This window comes from Nothobranchius furzeri, chromosome 19 (assembly GCF_043380555.1).
Source record: "Nothobranchius furzeri strain GRZ-AD chromosome 19, NfurGRZ-RIMD1, whole genome shotgun sequence".
NCBI classification, from domain to species: domain Eukaryota; kingdom Metazoa; phylum Chordata; class Actinopteri; order Cyprinodontiformes; family Nothobranchiidae; genus Nothobranchius; species Nothobranchius furzeri.
This window is the reverse complement of record NC_091759.1, coordinates 23,570,075-23,592,028: the sequence shown is the minus strand read 5'-3', so window position 1 is coordinate 23,592,028 and position 21,954 is coordinate 23,570,075. Positions and strand designations below refer to the sequence as shown.

Genomic DNA, 21,954 nt, shown 5'->3' with positions numbered 1-21,954 from the left:
GATAACTGCAGAAGCATAAATCTGTATGAATGAAGAGAAGATCTGAATCCTGATTGGACGACTGACTGTAACCTCCTGCTCTCAGGTGAAAATCAGCAGAGCTACTGGAATAAAGCACAAGTGGAAACTCATCCATGACAGGAACCGGCTGGTGATAACCGTAGTGGTTCTGCTTGGTCACGTCGCTACCTTTGCTCTGGTTGACGAGCTGCTGGCCATCGGCAGGCGGGGCGGCTGCTCCTGATTGGCTGGGCTCCAGGAAAGGGATGAGTGAATGCCAAGGGAACACTGGCACGGAGCGCGGCTCCACGTTGGTCCAAACTGGAGGAACAGTGTCAGAAACGGAGACAAAAGGTGAAATATTAGTGTGTTTATTCACCTCAGGGGTGTGGAGTGAGACGGAGCGCAGAGTTCTGCCCTCTGGACACACACACGCACACACACACACACACACACGCACACGCACGCACACACACACCATCAGGATGAGGGTCATGTGGTTTGTGACGTGAGGAGGAACTGGGTCCTTCTCCAGACTTCTGAGAACTTTCTGTCTGCATTGATTCTCCGTTTTCGGGCCTGAACTAAACTTTGGGAACGATTTCAAACTAAAACTCTGTCTTTCTTATCCGCTTCCCGCTTCTCCCATTTTCCTTACATTTAAAATATCAAAGGCTGATCATTTCTGGAAAGCTCAGTGGCCTAGTGGTGGAGACTTGTCCCTGGGTCTGGGAGATGGGGGTTCGAGTCCCGGTCGGGACCCAATGCCTCCCTTTAAGGGACACTCAGCTTTAAGGGGTTGGATTGGGGGGGGGGGGGGGGGGGGGGGGGGTTAAACCACCACATCGTTCCCGAGCGCGGCGACAGCTGCAGCTCACCACTTCCCACGGGGACGGGTCACATGTGGAGGTGTAACTTCACCTGTGTGTGATGACTAATGGGACTTTAGCTTCAACCTGACAGTTGTGTAACCAGAGATAATCCAGTAATACCAGAACGACTAGCAGCGTCGGCCATGTTGAATTTCACTAACCAGTTGCAGATGTGCACCCGGCCAAGACTCGTGTGCTCTTCAGCTACCACAGATGTAATAACTACATCTACAAATATGAACTTGTGGCTTGAAGATCTAACATCAGGTCAAAAAGTCGGTTTCACTTCTTCCTAAAACCATCCTCTCTCTTAAAGAGCAAGTCACCCCCAAATTTATTTTTTTCCTGATAAACTATATAAATGTGTGTCTAATCGTGCTGCAGACACGTGTCGTCAACAGTTTTGCACTTTAGTGGATTTTAGTTAAAATTTAAATGTTCTGCCTAAAACTGTCAGTGTTGTGCCGTCGTCAGGTAAAAACTCTGCACTGCATTTTAATTTAAATCTGCCACCGCTATTGGCTAAGAGGTACCCTAGGACGTTAGTACCATATGATGTCACAATGTCGTTGTGAGCCAGTGGGTGTGTGCATTTGTTGCATTTTTCAAACAGGAAGTGGGAGTGGAGTAATACTCTGGTAGGGGGTGACTTGCTCTTTAACTGTGATTGTTGAACATTAAATTGCAAACCAACTTCATGTTGTTTCCAAAAGGTCTCATAAGGTTCCTGACTCCTTGCACAAGTCTCAGGGCCTTTCTCTGCCCTCGCTTGATAAAAAAAGTTCATCCCAAATTCTTTTCAACTCAGTTTCTGTGAGTCAGAAAGTTCCAGAAGCCTTTGGAAGAGTTGGAGGACAAGTTACTAATGTAATAAGAGTAAATTTAGCCACAAGTCTGACGCCGTGACGTCTCCCCACGTGACTCAACTAAAGCCTCGCTCGTAAAAATTCAGTTATCCCAAAGAAAAATGTTTGTGTTTTCGGTTTCCGGGACGCTAAACCAACAACAGCCTTCCCCATCGTGAGCCAAGATGGGTGAGTCCATGAATGTTATTGACTAGGGATGTAAGAAAATATCGATATGGCAATATATCGTGATATTTTTTCTAACAATATTATATCGATATTCAAAAGCCGTGTACCGGAAATATCGGTAAGGCAATATATCGTGATATTTTTTCCTGCGATTATTACATCAATATTCAAAAGCCGTGTATCTAATTCTTGAAAGAATTTACATGCAAACTTTTGTGTATTTTCTTTTCGTTTTGTGCAATTCAATCGCCACCCGCTAGTTGGCAGCAGTGAGCAACGGGTTTTGTTTCCACCACTGAAATGTGAATCCCTCCATCATGGTTCAGATACCTCATGTTAAACATGTTACGTATCAGTTTGGACTGTTTATTGAACATAACATCTGAATGAATGTATCGCAATATATCGTGATATATTGTATCGTCTCCCCTGTATAGTGATATGTATCGTATCGCCAGAATTTCAAAAATACACATCCCTGTTAGTGACAGTGACGTCTATTTTCTATCAGAAGCTAATGCAGGAGATAGGCGTAGGAGACTATTTTCACGTCTAGCCTGCATGTTAAAGTCAGAGCGACCCGTCAGCATTAGAAGTCATGTTTTTTCAGTGAAAGACCTCTTGAAGCTTGTGTGTAGCTTCTGAAACGATGACGTGAAACTAAACGTGCTGCGGCCTTCACAACCTGTTCTTCACTTCAGACTACAACAAATCCACCCAACAATAAACAAAAACAGCCCTGCAGACAGCTGAGTGTTCCTCTGAACTCATCATAAGATCCCTGCGTCACCAGATGAGTTCATAAACCTTTTTATTTACCCCTCCATGCCTGAATGAAGTGCTGAACACGCAGGTCCACATGGTGCCTCTGAAGCTGCAGCTCCAAAACGTCCAGCTTCCACTAATAATCTGCTAATAAAACATTTAAAGGATCTAAATATAGCGCGCCATTATGGAGCACGGGCCGAGCCGGAGGAGAATGCAAATGAGAGAAGTGTTCTGGTTCTGATACGACGGCGTTGCCGTGGCACCAGGAGGAAGTTCCGCTGAGGAAGTGAAGCTGGTTCTGATGCTTCACACACATTGGTTTGTTTGGGGCTTTTTAAGCGAGCGTCGTTGCTCACGCCTTTTATTGTGAAGGAAATTACGCATTTCCTGATCACATGTGGGGTCAAAGGTCAAATTCAGCTTTGTTTTAGCAGCTTTTAAACTTGAAGACGTCATTGACGAGTCGAGGACGGATCAGCAGCTGGACCGATTGAGGTTTTACAACAGAACGAGAGCATCTGATAACCGTGGCAACAGATCTTTACACAACATAAACAAACAGACACAGATAGCCGAGGCAGCTGGTCTAGATAAACGGTGAGCTAGCTTCTCTACTGGTGATCGTTTGTTTGTTGTGTTACAAAACAACTAACATCCTCAAAAGTTGCCAAAGGAGTCAATCTACCCTTCATCACACATATTTCAAAATAAAATGCTTCTGTTTGGTCCACAGAGCTCTTCTGTTGAGATGAATTTGTCTGAGTTAGCGCCACATTTATGTTATGAATTTGCTGCATCAACAAAGTTACATAAATATTTACAGACTTTGCGCTCATGCTCTACGCACCCTAACATTTTAACCCAGAAAGGATTCCTGAATATATCTGTCATCTATTGCGTACACATAATCTTATGGGACAGTGCTGTCCTATGGTTTCTAATGGACTCACTCACTGAGAAGCTTTTAGGTGATAAACTGATTCCACGAACGCCACTGCAACAAACAGCTAGTCTGTGTTTCCTTATCTCTCTGGGAAATTCATTTCCAGGTATTTTTTACTGTTTGCAACTAATGACAGTTCACAGAACAATCTCAACAGGAAGTAATTTATGATGTTATTTATGGATAAACACCGCCCTTTATTATCGGGACTCTTGAAGATGCACGAGAGTCCAAATGTGACCCAGTGGAAGCGCTAATTCAACACTTTAAGGTGCCTCCACCCACAGCGGCGGTTAAGCTACTCGGAAAATGTCAGAATGAGCCCAAGTGTGAGTAGAGTAGAGTAGAGTAGAGTAGAGTAGAGTAGAGTGGAGTAGAGTGGAGTAGAGTAGGTAATTCTCCTGGGATTTCATGGCTAGAGTCTGTCAGCTGATTATGGTTTACAGCTTCATCCTCTTCCTGCTCGTACCTCGTATATCTTATACTAACATGTATTCTTTATTCCTGTAGTTATTTTATACAAAAACATTACCGAACAGATGAGCATCAACATAATCTGCCTTTCTTCATGTGCTGAATGCAAAGATAATTTTCTGCAAACGTGCTGCTTTCTGTGTGTGCCACCTTAACTTCCCTTCCATGTAAACTGCACTTTAAGAAACGAGTCACCATGTGCAATAGAGTGCAAACATGATGTGTGTGTGTGTGTGTGTGTGTGTGTGTGTGTGTGTGTGTGTGTGTGTGTGTGTGTGTGTGTGTGTGTGTGTGTGTGTGTGTAATGTTAAGACCTGACTTGCTATAAACAGGTCTTATAGCTAAAATGCAATGCCTTGTACTTGAAAAGGACATGAAGGCTTTTACCTTTATAAAGTAATAATTTATAAGTATGTAATATTTATATATTTGATACAAGTCAGCTTCAAAGCTCAGTCCCACAGACGGGTCCGTTTCCAGGCCTTTTGGGGGCCACGGCTAAAGAGACTTGCTAAACCTCATTAATAGCTAACACTGGCTAACAGCTAACACTGGTTAACAGCCAGCACTTGCTAATATCTAATGCTTGCTAACAGCTAACACTGGCTAACAGCCTGCACTTGCTAATATCTAATGCTTGCTAACAGCTAACACTGGCTAACAGCCAGCACTCGCTAATATCTAATGCTTGCTAACAGCTAACACTGGCTAACAGCCAGCACTCGCTAATATCCATTGCTTGCTAACAGCTGAAAACAGAAACAAGAGACTTGAGTAACCCCTTCTCACTGTGATTTAAAAATAAAACTTGCTAACAAACAACCTACTTGAACAGAAAGATGTAACGAACGGATTCAGCTCAAACACTCTAAAACCCTTCTCACAACGCCTGCTGACATATCCAAAGTATTTCTAGTTAGAAGAATAACATCCTGCTATGTGCAAGAATTTAAATGGCAAATGAGGAAAAATATAGGTCTGGGTTTCCAGAATTATCAGGGATTATTTGTGATGCTAATGTTTACATTTGTTTACTAGCTTTCTGTTTTACTACATTTTGGGGATGTTTTAAAAAGTGAAGTCATTTAAAAAAGCAAAACAACAGAATAAAGGTTGGTTAGTAAAACTAAATAAAAATCTGAAGCTTTTTTAGCTCCTGCTAACACCACAAGGAAGTGAAAAGAAGGACCAGTAAAGTAAAAGATTTAACAGTAGAAGTTTGTCATTAACCCTCTGGAGGCAGCCGTTGCAGGTTTGCAACGTTAAAACCTTCCTACCTGGTTACTCCATGTACGTATTTCATGAGCATTATTAACTCAGAAGTACCCCTGAAGGACTTAGTTGTTCGTCCTTTTATCAAAACTTATTTTTAACCTGAGAGGGTTAAGAATATCACACGCTCATTGTTCTACAGCTGGAAACCTCATTAAAAGATACACCTGCTCTAAGAAGTGAGAACAAACTGTAAACCATCTGTCCACAAATCCATGTTAATAATCCTGCACGCTGGTGCAGAAATGTAAAAAAGCCCCTAAAACAAGATGTGCCCTGGGCCACATCAGAGCCTTCGTGCTGCTTTCTGCCACCGAGGCCTGCAGATGCATGCAAAAGGAGCAGTAATGAAACGCGTGATGCTAATGCAGCTGTGCTCGAGCCGGGTTATATTTAGGAGAGGTTTCAGCCGTGGAGCCGGTGTTGACTGAAGATGCTGGAGGCCTAGCTGTTTTTAAAATGCACGGTAAGGAAAACATTACGCTACGTGGGCAGGGCGCCATTAGCAGCAGGCCGACGGGTGTGACGGGCTGAAAGAAAGAAAAGCACACGCCGGTAATCAGCTCAGGCCTGAACGATTACTGAACTAACTCTAGCAGTGAAACAGCGCATCCATGACAACACACCAGCAATACGATTACTCCTTTTCTGCTGAAACACATTCACATCACGCTGAAGCGGGCCTTAACGCTCAGTCTGAGGCTGCTGATTGTCTGGAGATGAGTGCGTCTGTATCAGAGTGGAGGCGGCGTGAGTGTCCTCCTCCTCGCCCTCGCAGTCTCATCGAGTCCAAACATGTCAATACTCGTAGACTCTAAAAGTTTTAGTGAGGCACCTCTTATCTCTCACACACACACAGACCCCCCCCCCCCCCCCCACACACACACACACACACACTCTCACACTAGACTCTCGATAACTCTGACACTACACACACTGAGTCACTAATTACACACGGCAGCGGGTTTGGATGGTTGCCGAGCAACACGTATATAATCACTGGTGATTTTCACACCTCAGAAAACATTTATTTTTAATTGTTTCATCCAAATTTAAATAAAGTTTAATTCATGCACAACGGGTGAAATGCTAAAGTCAGAATTTTGAGTCGCACAACTTGTTTATGATCATCTATAAATTACTCCTCCAGCGCCATCGAACTCACAACTTCTGCACAAATCCAGACGCAAGAATCCTTCGGTTAAACTCAACCATCTCTGTAACTCACGTTTCCGAGCTTGCACGTACTGCCATGTATCAAAGTTGGCATGGAAACAAGCAGAGAGGACACGATGAACCCGTGCACCTGGAGTTCCCTATAGCACATTTTCTTTCCTGCGCTATACATCATTTGTAACATTCACCTTGTTTGAAACGGCACAATCTGCCCACAAACACGACGAACACGTAGCAGCGGGGGTGCACAATCTGGCAAAAATATCATATCTGGATTTTTTTTAAAGAAACTGCGATTTTATCATGATTATTTGTTGAAGTTTCTAACCAACTGCAACATTTCTCTGCTAAATTATTGTATGGAGGTGTGGGGAAATACTTATAAAGCCACCTTACAGCTGTTATTTAATCTTCAAAACAAAGCAATAACAATAATACATAATGTAGGATTCTATGAGCATACCAGTCATCTATTTTTAAAATCTAATCTGCTTAAAGAGCAAGTCACCCCCTGCCAGATTCTTACTCAACTCCCACTTCCTGTTTGAACAATACAACACATGCTGTTGCCTAGCGGACCGAGAGGGCGGAGCCGCTAACAAATACACACACACACGGCATTGTGACATCATAATGTACCATCTAACATCATAGTGTACCTTAGCCAATAGCGATGGCAGATTTAAATTCAAATGCAGTGCCGAGTTTTTGCCTGACGACGGTGCATCGCTGACAGTTTTAGGCAGATTACTTAAATTTTAACTAAGATGAACTAAAGTGCCAAATTATTGACTGAACGCGTCTACAGAGCTATTACACTCATTTATATAGTTTATCAACAAAAAAAAGTTGATTTGAGGGTGACTTGCTCTTTAAGGTCAACGATCTTGTTAAATATAACTCATGCAAATAATGTATAAAATGAAACATCAACGTCTTCCACTGAGCTTACAAAAACATTTTAGGGAGAGCGAAGGAGATTATTTGCCCAGAGGCCAAAATAACATGAGACAATCATGTGTTCGTACCGCACAAAAAAGTATGACCACTTCAGTCCGAGGAGCGGTTTGGTGGAAGAGGAAAACATAAAAAAATGTAAAACTGTTGTACAATTCAAAAAATTATATAGAAGAAAACTTTTGGAAATGTACTAATTTGCTCATGAATTATGGTAGACATGAAGGACTTGGTTTCAAAAACCTCAAAGATCCGTCTTTGTGTCTTTCCTTACAAACATCCGGTGTTTTACGTGGAAATGTTGACATTCTAATTTTTTACTATTATAAGTTATTGGTACACAAGCGCTGGCATAGCAGCGGGTGCACCACTTCCTTCTGAAACTCCGCCTTTCCACCTTTAATTAAGATCACACAGATTTGGTATTTTAAATATTATTAAGCTCCTCTCTAACAGCCCTGCAGACCTCAGCAGCTTTTCTGTTACCTTAAATATTCAAACTATTACAGCGCATAGCACTAAAATAAAGACAAATCTGCAGCAGAGACACACGTTTGGGTCAAATTTACCTCTGATGACTAATAAAACAGCATTTTATCTGTACTTAATACAACTTTGTATTTCTGATTGCATTAAGCTCAGATCCAAAACAGCCCCTCCCCCTACAGCAGCGCTTCACACAACAACTCTGTGCGCTCATTCTGTGAGTAAAATGTAAGCATTTCTAAGAAAAGAAGAGCAGCCCAAAGGAAAAGTCACAAAACACAAGGACTATTAATACTTTGTGAATGGTTACTTTCTTGTACTACAAACAGTAGTAAAATATACATGAGTCATTACCAGAGCACCCCGATGACGCTGCTGCAACCCAAGAGAGATACTGAAGTGAGTTGTAAAAAGACAAGAGTGCACTAAATGCATCCTGAACACCTTTCCTTCTTTAGATTATGACTCGGCAGAATCTTTCACAAAGGTCAAGCCCAGCGCTCCGTCGCTCCCTTTGGAGTCTCTTACCGGTGCCGGGGCGTCCCATGATGATTTGCTTGCGCGGTGCGGGGTGAGGTGACTCGGCTGGCAGTATTAGCGGCAGCAGGGCCGTTGGGGTGGGGTGACAGGCCACTGGCTGCGGCAGCGCCCCCCCTGAGGTGTCCTGGTGCCCCTCGGGTTTCCTGTCCCTGCCTCCAGAACCAGACAAGGAGAGGACCGAGCCGGACGGAGCAGATATAGATCTGGGAGTAGAGGGGCTGGAGAGAGCGGGATGGCCAGCTGTGCCTGGAGTCAAGGACTGGAACAAAACATAAAGTGACCTGAAATCAGCAGACATTAAACACTCTCTGCGTTTTTAAAGTCTTACAACACAATCAATGAGTGAGACAGCATTGTTCATGAAAAACCGTAGCAAAGTTCACGCTGGGTTCCAATAAATCCAACCGCATGCTAAGAAACACATCTATCGATCGGATTATGGACAAATAGTCAGACAGGCAGACACACAGGTGGTTTGGGCAATCAGATGGACCCTGACTAAACATGGAAAGGAAGAGAAAGATCATCGCAAACATTCAACAGTTTTATCGAAACCAGCTGTGCTCCTAAGAGAAGTCTGGATTTAGTCTTCAGTTTTGCTTCATCGTTGAAACTAAAACATCATTTCTTACCGAACTGGAGGTGACCAGCACAAGGGTTGAGGTGGGGTTTCGCAGGAGAACCGCCCCATTGGTGGTGGCTCCATTGATGGGGACGGGGGCTTGCAGGCCTGGGGGGGCTGAGTGTTGAGGCTGGTTCTGATCCCTCGACCTACTTCGTTCTCTCCTCGCTAACGGGCCGTCAGAGAACTTTGCAAGGGGGACATCTGGGTTGCGGACAATAACCGGGGAGTCGCGGAGGGGAACGATGCGGCGTGGAGAGGGCTCCAGGGGCAGAGGGGAAGGAGGAGTGGGGGAGACCAGCATGGGTGGAGGTGTAGAGGCAGCAGAGGAGGATGGCCTGCTGACACTGCGAGGATGTGGGAAGGAAAGTGAGGAAGGGGTTGTGGGTTGACTCTGAGGGGAGAGGACTCTAAAGGCAGCTGTGTCTCCAATGATGGCGCCCCCTACACTCATCAGCTGCTGTTGGTCCTGTTTGGCCTGGTAGTCCTGAACTGCAGGCAAGGGAGGGGGCGGGTGAGTTTCCAGCTTCCTCTTGCTGGGGCTAATGGGGACCGTGAAGGTCAGGTTGGTCTGAAATGATGGCACAATCCCTGAAAGGTGGCGCTCTCGCTCAGTTCCTGGCGTACCCATCTTAGTGCCACTAAGCTGCCTGTTGCGGCGTGTAGCAGAGGGGTTGATGGGACTAAAATTGGCAGGGCGGAAGCCAAAAAACGAGGGGGAAGGTGAGGGTGAAGGGGTAGGGGAGAATGGCGACTGGTTTGAGGCCGGGGAAAATGATGGCGTGCCAGAGTGGGAGCCCCCCAGGGAGACCAGCATCGTTGCTGCTTCACATTCATCAAAGTTGAATTCCTGGGGCAGCAGAGAGGGGAGGACCAAGCGTGGACGAGAGTCTCCTCCACGACTGCTGGCTTCACTGCTTTCCCGCGATGTCTCATCCCAGTCGAACTCCGAGCTGGCTCTCCCACCGCCCAGTCGCAGGTCGGACGGCGTCAGGGTTCCTGTACTGCTGGCTCCGCTGCGCTCTCGGCCACCTCCACTGGCCTCCATCTCCTTGGTCCTCATTGAAAGGTGTCTGGAGCAGTATCCTCGTCGCTGAGACTCTTTTGAACAGCCCTCTCGAGAGCATAGCCTCCTCCACTGTTTCCCATTGAACTTCTTTCGTATGCCTGTTGGCGTGCACACTACATCTCCCTTCTTGTATTTTTGCTGGGCAGCTGTAAGTGGAGTCCGGGAACGCGAGGACGTTGAACCAGATCCAGACCCTCCTCCACCACTGGCAGAACCTCCTCCAGGGGTCTTCTCTACTCTGGAAGACGTAGTGGAGGAGGAGATGGGAGGGAGAGGAGGGATCTGCTGGGCAGTGATGACAGCACTGGCTGCTGCACTGGTTGAATCAAGGCCTAACCGGACATTAGATGGAGGAGGGTGACTCAGGGCCAGGTGGGGGGGGATCCCAATGTTCACTACAGGTAAATGAGGATTGAGGTAGCCAGACGGGGGCTTAGAGACAATCTGACAATGTTGGGAAACTGTCATGGGTTTGGCCCCGGGTATGATCGCCCCCATTGGGACCATGTTGAAGTGGGACACCTCCATGTCTTCTTCAGGGGTGAGGGGCATGTACGGGTGGTGCTGCTGCTTTGCATTGCCATCCCTTTCTCTGTTCTGTTTTCTCACAAGTTCCCGCTCCAAATCTTTTTCAATTTCCCACTCTCGGCCAGGAGCCAAGCTGAGCACCGACGCTGGAGTCACTGGTGAGGTAATGTTGTGGCCTACAGTGGAGGGAACAGGGACCATGCCTGGATACGACACGTCCCTCCTAAACACTGAGCCCATGCCAGGGGTCATTTGTCTGCTCAGACGACACACCTCCTGCTCCACGTCTATGTCTTCTCTGTCTTCACGCCTTTCCTCCTTATCTCTGACACCCTCTTCTTCTTCGTGCCCCCCACCAGAGGGTAAATCAAGATCCCATGGTGGCACCAGCAGACGGAGAGTGTGCCGAGAGACCCAAACAGCCTGGGTGGCACTTCTGCTGTCTTCCTCCTTCACAGAGCGATGTCTTCCCTCTGACAACAGGACACGATAGCAATTCGCCACGGCGGGGTGTGTGTCTACCTCGGTCACCAGACCTTCTCGGTACCACTGGCCCTCGCTACCCTCTTCATTGCCAAATGGTACACAGACTTGCGTGCCAATAGGTATTGTGTGGACACCAGGGGGTGGTGCATCCAGGATGATTTCCACTACTCCTGGTGGGCTGTCATGTCGATAAGGGTAACGGCACAGGGTCTTCTCCCCATTCAGTTGCACCTCAAGACATCCAAATTCATCGCTGACCTTGCGGACCACTCCAGCTCGGAACACAGAATCTGAGCTCCTCCATTCCTCTCTTGGTTCGCCTCCTCCTTCAGAACTTTGTCGTCTGAACTGACGGGCGAGAACGCGCTGGTTTTTTAACCCCCTGGCCAGAGTGTCCGAGAGAGCATCAGACAGGCTGGGCGCTGAGCGAGATGATGTCTGTGCTATGATGGGCGTGTCGCCAACCACTTCCAGGTCAGCCGAGTGCTCACTGGCGGTGTCTGTTGAGGAACAGCGAGGCAGTGGACTAGGGGACACTCGCTCTCCGTCTGTGGGCCTTTCACCTCCTCGGGGCCTCTCGCCTCCGAGCAACAGTGTGGGAGGTCCTGGAGAGCCCCGAGGCTCCTCCCTCCTCGTTGTTCTGCTGCTGAAGTCTTCCATCTGGTTCCTGCTCTGACCGTTGCCATCAGGATGTGAAACGCTGGCATTGACTCCTGAACTCGTTGAGCCCTGGTTCAGGTCGCTGCTGCTCAGAGGGTTGGGAGGGGGTGTAGTGGACTGAGGGTTGCTGTGATTACTGGCAGTAGCCGAGGCATAGTGTTCAGAGGTGTACTTCTTCTTAGGAACGCGGGCCTTAAAGGTGGCTGTTTTCCGGCTGGAGGCGGGGTTCGGACTGCTGTTGGCGCTCGGTGTGCTGCTGTTGCTACAGCTGCTAGCCCCGCTGTCACAGTGGCTGCCGCTGCCGCTCAGAGCCGTCCTCCCAGACCTTTCATCAGGAGACATCAACAGTTTCCCAGACTCCATCATGACCGACATCGGCATCTCTGACAGCCCTTCCCCGTCTGAAGCGTCCCGCAGTCTCGTCAAACCAGCCTGAGATGACTCTGAGTGGGAACCGGAGGAGAACGAGGATAAGGGGGTTCGGTTTTGAGGGGATCTGCTTCTGTCTCTGTTCTCACCCGAGTCTCTTTTCTCTCCTCCATCGGAGGCATCCCCGGCTCCGCGACGCTTCGCCCCTTTGGTCCGGGTGGACTGAGGGGAGCGCCGGCCCTGTTTTTTTATCGGCTTCATCTTTTTATCTGGCTTGCCTCTTCTCCAAACAACTGTTTTTATTTATTTATCCCAGAGAATCTCCTTGGCGTTCCTTGTTTTCCCTGCGTCCTGTCTATGTGTTTCCTCTGTCAGGGCCTCTCTTTCTCATCCTGTCTCGTCTTTGGTTGCGTGACTTCGGCACTTGCCCACCTGAGACTCTGAAAGAGAACAAGACAGAAAGAATGAACGCGACAGCGTGGGCTCCTCCTTCGGCATTCAGACACAAACAAAGCCTAATGACTGTATACAACATGAACAGGCTCATCAGGAGACAAGGACACAAAGCTGGATCCAGAACAGGAAGCCAAAAGATGCAAACGTTCTTCTAAAAGATTAACTGAAGTAGTAATCTGATTACTCGTTACACTTTAAGTCGTTATATAACAGGTCCTACTCACATTACACAAAGCCTGCACCCATAGCAGGTACACGCAGAGAACAGGAGGCCATATTGTCGGGTAAACACACTGCAGGCTTACAACGCAGCATGGAAATAGTGAGGAGTGCTTTGCGATTTGCCCAGACAAGCCTCTGTGCGTGCACTCCTTACTCACACACTATTTCTTGGCCGGGGCAGTAGAGGCGGGGGAATTCCTCCTTCGCTCGCATACTGAAACCCTCCCTTTCTTCTCTCTGCCTCTCTCTCCAAGGCGACCTTTATCTGTGTATTTCAAAGCGGAGTCAATCCGCCCCTACGAACTCCATTTCCTGTGGAAGACCATTACCTAACTTCCCGTTACTTTATTCCTCCCTCTCTCTTTGCTACTATTACACTTTCCTTCTAGTCCCCGACTGCAGATATCGATTTTTTACCTCTCACCTCCACTTAAGTCTCCATTTTCGTTTTGTGCTGCAATCGTCCAGAAAGGTGGAATAATGGTTGAGGCACGCAGGAGTCATTCAGAACATCTCCCACTCTCATTCACGGTTCTGGCCCAGTTTAGGCGCTGGAAAGCATTGATCTGATGACTTGTTGAACTCGTTATTTAATGAGAGTGTTTGCTGTAAGGCTGAAGCATGCAGGACTCGTCGTTGGAGCTGCTGCTGCATGTTCTGCCTCGTTTCTTTGAACACGCGTTTCCACGGCAGCACTGAGATGTTAGTGACATGTAAACAGGAGAGGATCACAGCAGAGCAGCTTTCAGCTCCGTCATCTTCGCCCAGCGGCTCACTGCTGCTGATATTCCCCGTCAGAGCGCTTCTGTTTGCTTGTCTATCAACTACTAAGCCTCTCGACTCGTCAGCGAGTGTCTGGCAACCTACATGTCTGTCCCCGCGTCTCCTGTCCCTGTTCCCTTTTGCTGCCTTTAAACATCGCCGTCCCAGCCGTCTCAAGGCCACACACAGCAGACATCTGTGTGGTGATAGTGCACGCGTGACGAGTTCGCAGCCATCGCTGTGCTCCATGTAAATCCCTATTTAGGACAGACGACCGTAGAGCTGAAGTCATAAAATAATTTGGCAGTTGGCCTTACTTGGTCACGATGGAGGTATGCTACATGTGTTCACGCAGTAGTGTACAGAGTACAACAGCTGGTGTCAGAGCCACGGGCCCGGCGATAACAGCTACAGGCAAACTGATGCAACACACACTCCTCTGGGTGAAACGTGGAGCCAGGAGTGTTCCGGCAGTCATCTGGCGGAGCGCAAGATTAATCATATCTAATTTAAAGAAAAACACTTATGTTCTTGTATGAGCTGACAAACGTACAGGCAGCAGAAAGCTCCTGGCAGTCATGCAAGACGAGGGAAACACGACGGCTGAATAATTCAGTTTGGGTAAACCTTTAAAACTGGAGATTAAAGGTGTGGAACAGTGAAAAATCCTGTTTTAGTTAGAGCTGCACGATATTAGGAAAACCTGCGATATTCGATAACAGTGATTAATATTGCGATGACGATATTACTTGCGATAAATAAAAACTTAACTCGGGAACAAAAATAATCAAAATCAAAAATTTAAAAAATCATAAAAATGAGAAAAGCAAAAGTTGTGAGGAAAGGGAAAAAGAAAATGAACAAGAAAGGCGACCGGTGGATCCCGGGAAAAGCAGAATCAGCAGAAAGAGCAGAACTAAGCTAACTCAGGTGTTCGCTAACCATCAAAATGAAGTGCCGCCCACCTCGGGGGCGGGCATCGAACCTATGAGAACCCACCCGATTGGCCAAACGGGTGAAGAGCTCTGTTTGATTTGTTAAAAAAACATCATGCTCCCGTTTGATTGACAGAATGCGTGATGTGTAGCAAACATCTGAGCTGACCGTTCATTGCGATATGCATATCGTGCATGCTGATATCGCGATAACGATATATTTACGATGTATTATGCAGCCCTAGTTTTAATGATTATCTCTGGCTCTAACGGCTCACTCTGAGTGTTTCATGCAGGCTGAACATAAGAATAGTCTCCTACACCTATCTGCTGCAGTGGCTTCTGATAGAAAACCGACGGTGAAACTAGGATTAAGCCTGATTTATAATCCTCCATCAGCTCTGACAGAGACGTTTGCTCCCGCACTTCTCCGAAACAATTCCCTGCTAGGACAACAGAGGGCGTAACGCTTCTCTGTGGCACCTTGCCACCATTACACTCGTGTATCCGGTCCACGGTTCTGTAGTTACTAACGTGTTTATGTACTTCAGAGACTTTATCAGGTGGATTAATTTGTCCTAGATTCTCCTCCCCGTTCACGTGGCCGCTACGTCTAAACCCGCGTTTCTCGCCATTTCCGCCCGCGAATAAAAGCTTTGCTCCGTATCTCTGTACTCTTTCAGTCACGGGTGAATAAACGCATTTTCTGATGTTTTCGGTGATGCTCCGTGTCCGCCGCCGTAACAACCCTGGCTCCTGGAGCACTAGAGGCCAGGCCGGTGGCCGTAACAACCGCCAAATATCATTTTAATTTTTGACGGTGCTGTTGACATATTTACAGAAAGTGGCGTCCTGACCAATCAGAAGCTTGCGGTCTTCGTCACTTTCGAATGATGTTTAAAAAATTGGGCCAATTGTGGAGATGAAGCATCAACACAGCAAGCGGAGTCAGTGGAAGAGTCATGTTGGTGTTAACCAATCAGAGGAGAGATGTCCAAGAGTTCCAACCCTGCCGCGATAAGCTCTCCTCTGATATGGGTCACTGCTAGTTCCTGTCACGGGTGCGTCTGAGCTTTGTGCCACCCGAGCACGACTAGAGACCACCGCGTTGATTAAACGAGTGCTCCGCACCTCCAAGTTAGATCTAGTTTCCACCAGGACGGTTCGGGCTGCGGTCAGTTGTAGACGAGACTCGTAAAATAAAGGCACGATCTGTCCCATCGATAACGATGTGTTATGATGGAGAAAGCCCCGCCTCCTTTGGTGTTCCACATCTTAAAAACACCAATCAGAGCTTAAATGGGTCGCATGAAAAACAGAGCTTGGTGGATTTCAGACAATCAGATTAAAAAATTAAGATTTTCTTTTAAAATAACACGTTCATAAGCTGCGCGTGATGGTGTCACACGCTAACCTTTGAACTGTCCCACAACCTGTTTGCTCTCAGGTCCCCTCAGACTGAAGCGCGTTCTCCCCCGAGCTTCCACAGGCTGTAGGTCGATTAGACCTCTAATGTTCTCTTCAGAAGTGACATCACGTGACCATCAGAGCCTTAAACGACTTGTAGCTTTTGCCCCCCAAGCGGTTTGTCTTGAGATTTACTTTTCGGCCAGAGCTCTTTAGGTCTCAGAGATGAGGGTGTGTGGTTACCATAGCGACCCTAATGAGCCACTGGCTGCAGCTTTAACCTTTCTGTTGGTTACACCTGAATTTGTTTAGTCTGCACTGGAATCTTTCAAAACCACAAATGTTCTCTTTTCTTTCTGTTTTGCTTTCAGAGAAGCGAAAATATTTGTAGAATTTAAAAGTTGACGGAAGCAGAAGCCGGTCTCTCTTTAGGAAATGTGTTTCTGAGACTTTTAAATCCACTTCTGCTGTCTGAAACTTTTCCGTGACAACTTTACAGCAGGGTTACTACAGGGCTGTGCATCCCATAATCCACAGATAACAGCTGTTAACTTCATCTAGACAAGGCCCAGAGCATGCAAACAACCAGCGCTGATGTCGTCACCTCTCCTTCAGCTGGAATAGTACCGAGTCAAGCCCTCGTAGTACCGCAGTTACTACCGGTTGTACTCCACAACACTGCAGGCCGTGGCGTGCGGCAAGCAGGCCGCAAATAAACGAGGCCGCTTGGAAATCCTGTCCTCACGGTTACCGGGAAATAACCGGTTTCCCGGGACATCCTGACCCCACCGCCCTCCAGCAGGGCCCAGACTCCCGGTTCGGCGAACCCAAAGAGAAACGAGTGTTTTTGGGGCTAATCCGAGAGTGGCACGCGCCTGAAAGCTGAGCTATAAGTTTGTCCCGAGCTGCGTTAGAGGAGGAGAAAGTGTCAACAGCCGGGCCCGCGGACAGCCGTGAAACGTGCTCCTCCAGCAGGCGGGAGCGGGGCACGTCAAGTGGAAAACTTTTTATGCGTGAAGCCGGGAGACCCGACAGGACCGGACCGGCCGCTAACTCGGTCTCCGGCCACGGTAAACACGGAGAGCTAGCAGCACGAAGCCGAAGCACAACAAGCCCCGCTGCAGCGCCGCAGGAGGACCCTTCCACTCACCGGAGCTCCTCGGCTGCCCCCGGCTGCTCCTCCGCCGGGTCAAGTAGGGCACGGGGGCCTGCGGTCCGCGGCTGCCCGTCAGCGAGCGCTCATGTTTCTGCGCCGAAGCAACTCAAAGGAGGAGAAACTCCTGCCCGTACATTCTACTCTACAGTCGCAAAATGGTGAATGAAGCCCCGGAGCCTTGACAACCAGCTCACGCGCCCAATAGCGGAGGAGAATGCGTACAGTAGCCAATGGGCTTGAGCCATACGCGGGCGGGGGCGGGGCTACGCGTCGAAGTAAATTTGATGGACAGGAAGGCGCAGCCAATCACAGTGTGGGAAAACAGAGAACAGCTGTTGGAAGAGCGAGGCTGCGGCGGCCAATGGGAGGTCTGTGAGTCTGCGACTTTTATGCATAAAAAAGCTTTTCTGCCTGTCTGCCTGCCTGTCTGTCGCGCTCTCCTCTCCTCCGTTCCTCTAGAGGGTCTGTCGTCTGAAAGGACACGACTGGACTAGAACGTGACAGCATGGTAATAATACACCTGTTACTCAGGTCGGAAAGTGCGCATTTCTAAAGCAGCCTCGGGGTGAGTCGTGACCGCTCCGTTTCCTGTCTGAGGCTCTGATCCACAGGTTGGGCTTCAACAGGAGCAACAAAATAAAGAAAAACATCCCCGGTGCTCATGCTCAGTCTAGCTTCAGCCAATCAGAGGAGTGCGAGACGACACGGAATCCTAAAACACGCTCCTATGCACCAATCAGAACAGCCGCTGGGGCCATACGTCACCAGAGTAGCGTGTGATTGGTGGAGACGCTTCGGGTCTGCAGGCCAATGACCGTGAGCTACGGTGAGGTCATTATGCTTGTTGCCATCAGCTCAGCCAAACAGGAAGAGAAGCGCTGAGGTTCCTCAGAGTGACCCATCCGGGGTCCACACACACACACACACACACACACACACACACACACACACACACACACACACACACACACACACACACACACACGCACACACACACACGTTACGTAAGCTGTAGTGAAGCATATTTACGATCAGCTTTTGGACGTTGGTGAAAGACGTGATTAAATCTGAAGATCAGACCTGATCCCTGGTCTGATGGTGAAGCTCTGCAGCCTCTGCCTCAGTCACAACGCTCAGAAATGTAGGACGAGTGCATCACTGTGGCCCGTGAAGCTGAGGATGGAGATGAAGCGTGGAGGGAAATGGAAGCAGAGCCCGAGACGGCTGCAGACGGTTGTGACCGAGCTCCATAAATCCAGCGGGTGTGAGCACCTCCGAGCGCTTTCTAAGAATGAAGCTGAGGCTGCAGGTTAAGCGGCCCTCAGATGCATTACAGCCACTTAACTCCTCGGCGCTCCAGAGACCAAACGCTATGACTCGAGTGTGTTTAAATAAGACCTCCTGCTCTCGTGCAACCTGCTAAATATTCTGAAGTCGATTGAACACAGTGGATCTACAGGCTGTGCCTCACTCTGAGCATGTCTGCATTGTCATCTACAAGAGCCTGTTAACAGCAGCAGATGACCCACATTCGGTCTTTTAAAGATACACTTGGCTCAGAATTATGGAGAGTTTCAGGATTAATATGTAAAACAGGAGCTGCAGCAGCAGAGCTGAAGTGTTTTTATTTAAAACATGCAAAACATCTAGTTTCTAGTTCAGGCAGTTTGAGCACAAACATCTCCTTCAGTCTGCTGTTAGACTTAATACCCATTTATTCTACTGAAGGTTGTAATGTTCCACTTAGGCATCTTTAGAGGAACTAGGAAGAGTTTCAGGGGTTATTTGGAGTTGCATTATGGGTAAACGTACCTATGGATTTGACTTTAAAGCACCTCATTTGTGACATTGAACTTCCTGTTTCCATTCTTTAGACTCAGAAATCTTTTGAATCAAAGTTTTCTTTTAAAAAGTTAATAAATTAAATGACTGTAAGAAGATCTGAGGTTAAAAAAACAGTTTCAGGTCCGAATAAGCTCAGTGTGTAAACAGAAACTTCTAATTTCTGTTAAATATGTTCTGAAAATAAGATGAAACATTAAAGGAGCTTCTCATAAAAGCTCATATAAACATTCAAAAATGACTTCAGTTAAACACTTTGTTCCTCTGACGGCTGAAAATGAACAGAAATTAAATGAGACTCAAAATAAAACAAGAAAATCAAAAGATGACAGAATAAATGACACATGCAGTTAGTCACGCTGGCCAGCAGAGGGCGCTGTTTACCATCGATCTAACTTTATGGTGGCGTTAAACCAGTTAATATCATTATAATAATATTAATTCATAATTAACTGGTAATTATATAGAAGGCCTTAAATAAAATATCACAATTATGATTAAAAATGTTTAAAAAAGGGAACTTTAACAAACTGAGCTGCTGGTCAAAACTTTCATAAGATTATCTGATATTTAAATATCTTATTACAACTAATTTGATCTTAGAATAAAAAATATTTTTGTTATTGCTTAAAACCAGTTAAAAGATAAAAGCTGCTTCTGAGAAGGGCAGACGTTAAGTAACATTTTATTGTGAAAAGCAGCAAAAGTCCAAATAAAACTTTTCATAATGTCTGAAGAAGTGTTGATCACCAAAACATCCCAGAAGTCTTTGGCTGCCGGATGGAAAACATAACAACATATATAGATCTACTAAAAGATGTAAATCAGGCGTTTCTCACCACGTTTCACCGCTGGAGGTCCAGAGGGTTGGCGTCCTGCTGCTGGAGGCCGAGAGGGCATCTCAGCAGGAATCCAGCAACAATACATGATAATTAGCTTTCTGTTGAGGTCTGGTTTCTGTCCCGGGTCCTCCAGACCGTGACCCCTGACCTCAGCCAGACCACAATCCCTCTCTGCTGGAGGCCCAACGGCCCGTCAGTCATCCTGCTTTTCATAAGACCCGCCTCCTGCAGAGATGAGGGCGGTGTCACCAGGAGGAGGAATGAAGCGTGAGAGGGAATGGTTAACGGGAATCCTGGGAAACCAAAAGTGATTAAAGAAGCCTGCAGAGGGACAACGGTTTACCCAAATCGGTCTCATCCCTGTCCTCTCATCTCCTGTCTCTGTCCTCTTTTGTCCTCTCAGCTTGTGGCAGTTTCAAAAAACCTTTGTTAGAAATGATAACTGTTAAAAAATTCCCCCAAAACTTTTCTTCTTTGTCTAAAAATTTTTTTTCAAAATTTTATTTTGAAAATCTTTTTCAATAATCTAGCATGGACATATTTTTATGGTGGGGACACGGGGGACATGTCTCTCTCACTCATGGCGGAGTTTCGGTTCATTTCTGATTTCTACCTATAGACTAGAAGATCATCTACCAGCAGCTAAGGACTAGAAGACCGTCCACCAGCAGCAAAGGACTAGAAGACATCCACCAGCAGCTAAAGACTAGAAGATCGTCCACCAGCAGCTAAGGACTAGAAGACCATCTACCAGCAGCTAAGGACTAGAAGATCATCTACCAGCAGCTAAAGACTAGAAGATCATCTACCAGCAGCTAAGGACTAGAAGACCGTCCACCAGCAGCTAAGGACTAGAAGATCGTCCACCAGCAGCTAAAGACTAGAAGATCGTCCACCAGCAGCTAAGGACTAGAAGATCATCCACCAGCAGCTAAGGACTAGAAGATCATCCACCAGCAGCTAAAGACTAGAAGATCGTCCACCAGCAGCTAAGGACTAGAAGACCATCTACCAGCAGCTAAGGACTAGAAGATCATCTACCAGCAGCTAAAGACTAGAAGATCGTCCACCAGCAGCTAAAGACTAGAAGATCATCCACCAGCAGCTAAGGACTAGAAGACCATCTACCAGCAGCTAAGGACTAGAAGATCATCTACCAGCAGCTAAAGACTAGAAGATCATCCACCAGCAGCTAAGGACTAGAAGACCATCTACCAGCAGCTAAGGACTAGAAGATCGTCCACCAGCAGCTAAGGACTAGAAGACCGTCCACCAGCAGCTAAAGACTAGAAGATCGTCCACCAGCAGCTAAGGACTAGAAGACCGTCCACCAGCAGCTAAGGACTAGAAGATCATCCACCAGCAGCTAAGGACTAGAAGACCGTCCACCAGCAGCTAAGGACTAGAAGATCATCCACCAGCAGCTAAGGACTAGAAGATCGTCCACCAGCAGCTAAGGACTAGAAGATCATCTACCAGCAGCTAAGGACTAGAAGACCGTCCACCAGCAGCTAAGGACTAGAAGATCGTCCACCAGCAGCTAAGGACTAGAAGACCGTCCACCAGCAGCTAAGGACTAGAAGATCGTCCACCAGCAGCTAAGGACTAGAAGATCATCCACCAGCAGCTAAAGACTAGAAGACCATCCACCAGCAGCTAAGGACTAGAAGATCATCCACCAGCAGCTAAGGACTAGAAGATCATCCACCAGCAGCTAAAGACTAGAAGATCATCTACCAGCAGCTAAGGACTAGAAGATCATCCACCAGCAGCTAAGGACTAGAAGACCATCTACCAGCAGCTAAAGACTAGAAGACCATCCACCAGCAGCTAAGGACTAGAAGATCGTCCACCAGCAGCTAAAGACTAGAAGATCGTCCACCAGCAGCTAAAGACTAGAAGATCATCCACCAGCAGCTAAGGACTAGAAGACCATCTACCAGCAGCTAAGGACTAGAAGATCATCTACCAGCAGCTAAAGACTAGAAGATCGTCCACCAGCAGCTAAAGACTAGAAGATCATCCACCAGCAGCTAAGGACTAGAAGACCATCTACCAGCAGCTAAGGACTAGAAG

At 47.1% G+C, this 21,954-nt stretch overlaps 1 protein-coding gene across 5 annotated transcripts in view; it reads right to left on the bottom strand.

The window, feature by feature from the left end:
* The window catches only part of cica (capicua transcriptional repressor a), a 37,734-nt gene extending 20,409 nt beyond the window's left edge, over positions 1-17,325 (bottom strand). For all 5 annotated transcript variants that reach the window (XM_015974039.3, XM_015974043.3, XM_054745386.2 and 2 more), the window contains exons 1-4: positions 17,189-17,325; positions 9,155-12,696; positions 8,511-8,781; positions 190-321 (exon numbers count right to left, since the gene is read on the bottom strand). In XM_015974039.3, coding sequence (XP_015829525.1) covers positions 190-321; positions 8,511-8,781; positions 9,155-12,517 — 3,766 coding nt within the window. In that variant the 5' untranslated portion in view covers positions 12,518-12,696; positions 17,189-17,325. The remainder of the gene's footprint in view (positions 1-189; positions 322-8,510; positions 8,782-9,154; positions 12,697-17,188) is intronic.
* Positions 17,326-21,954: the final 4,629 nt, after the last annotated feature.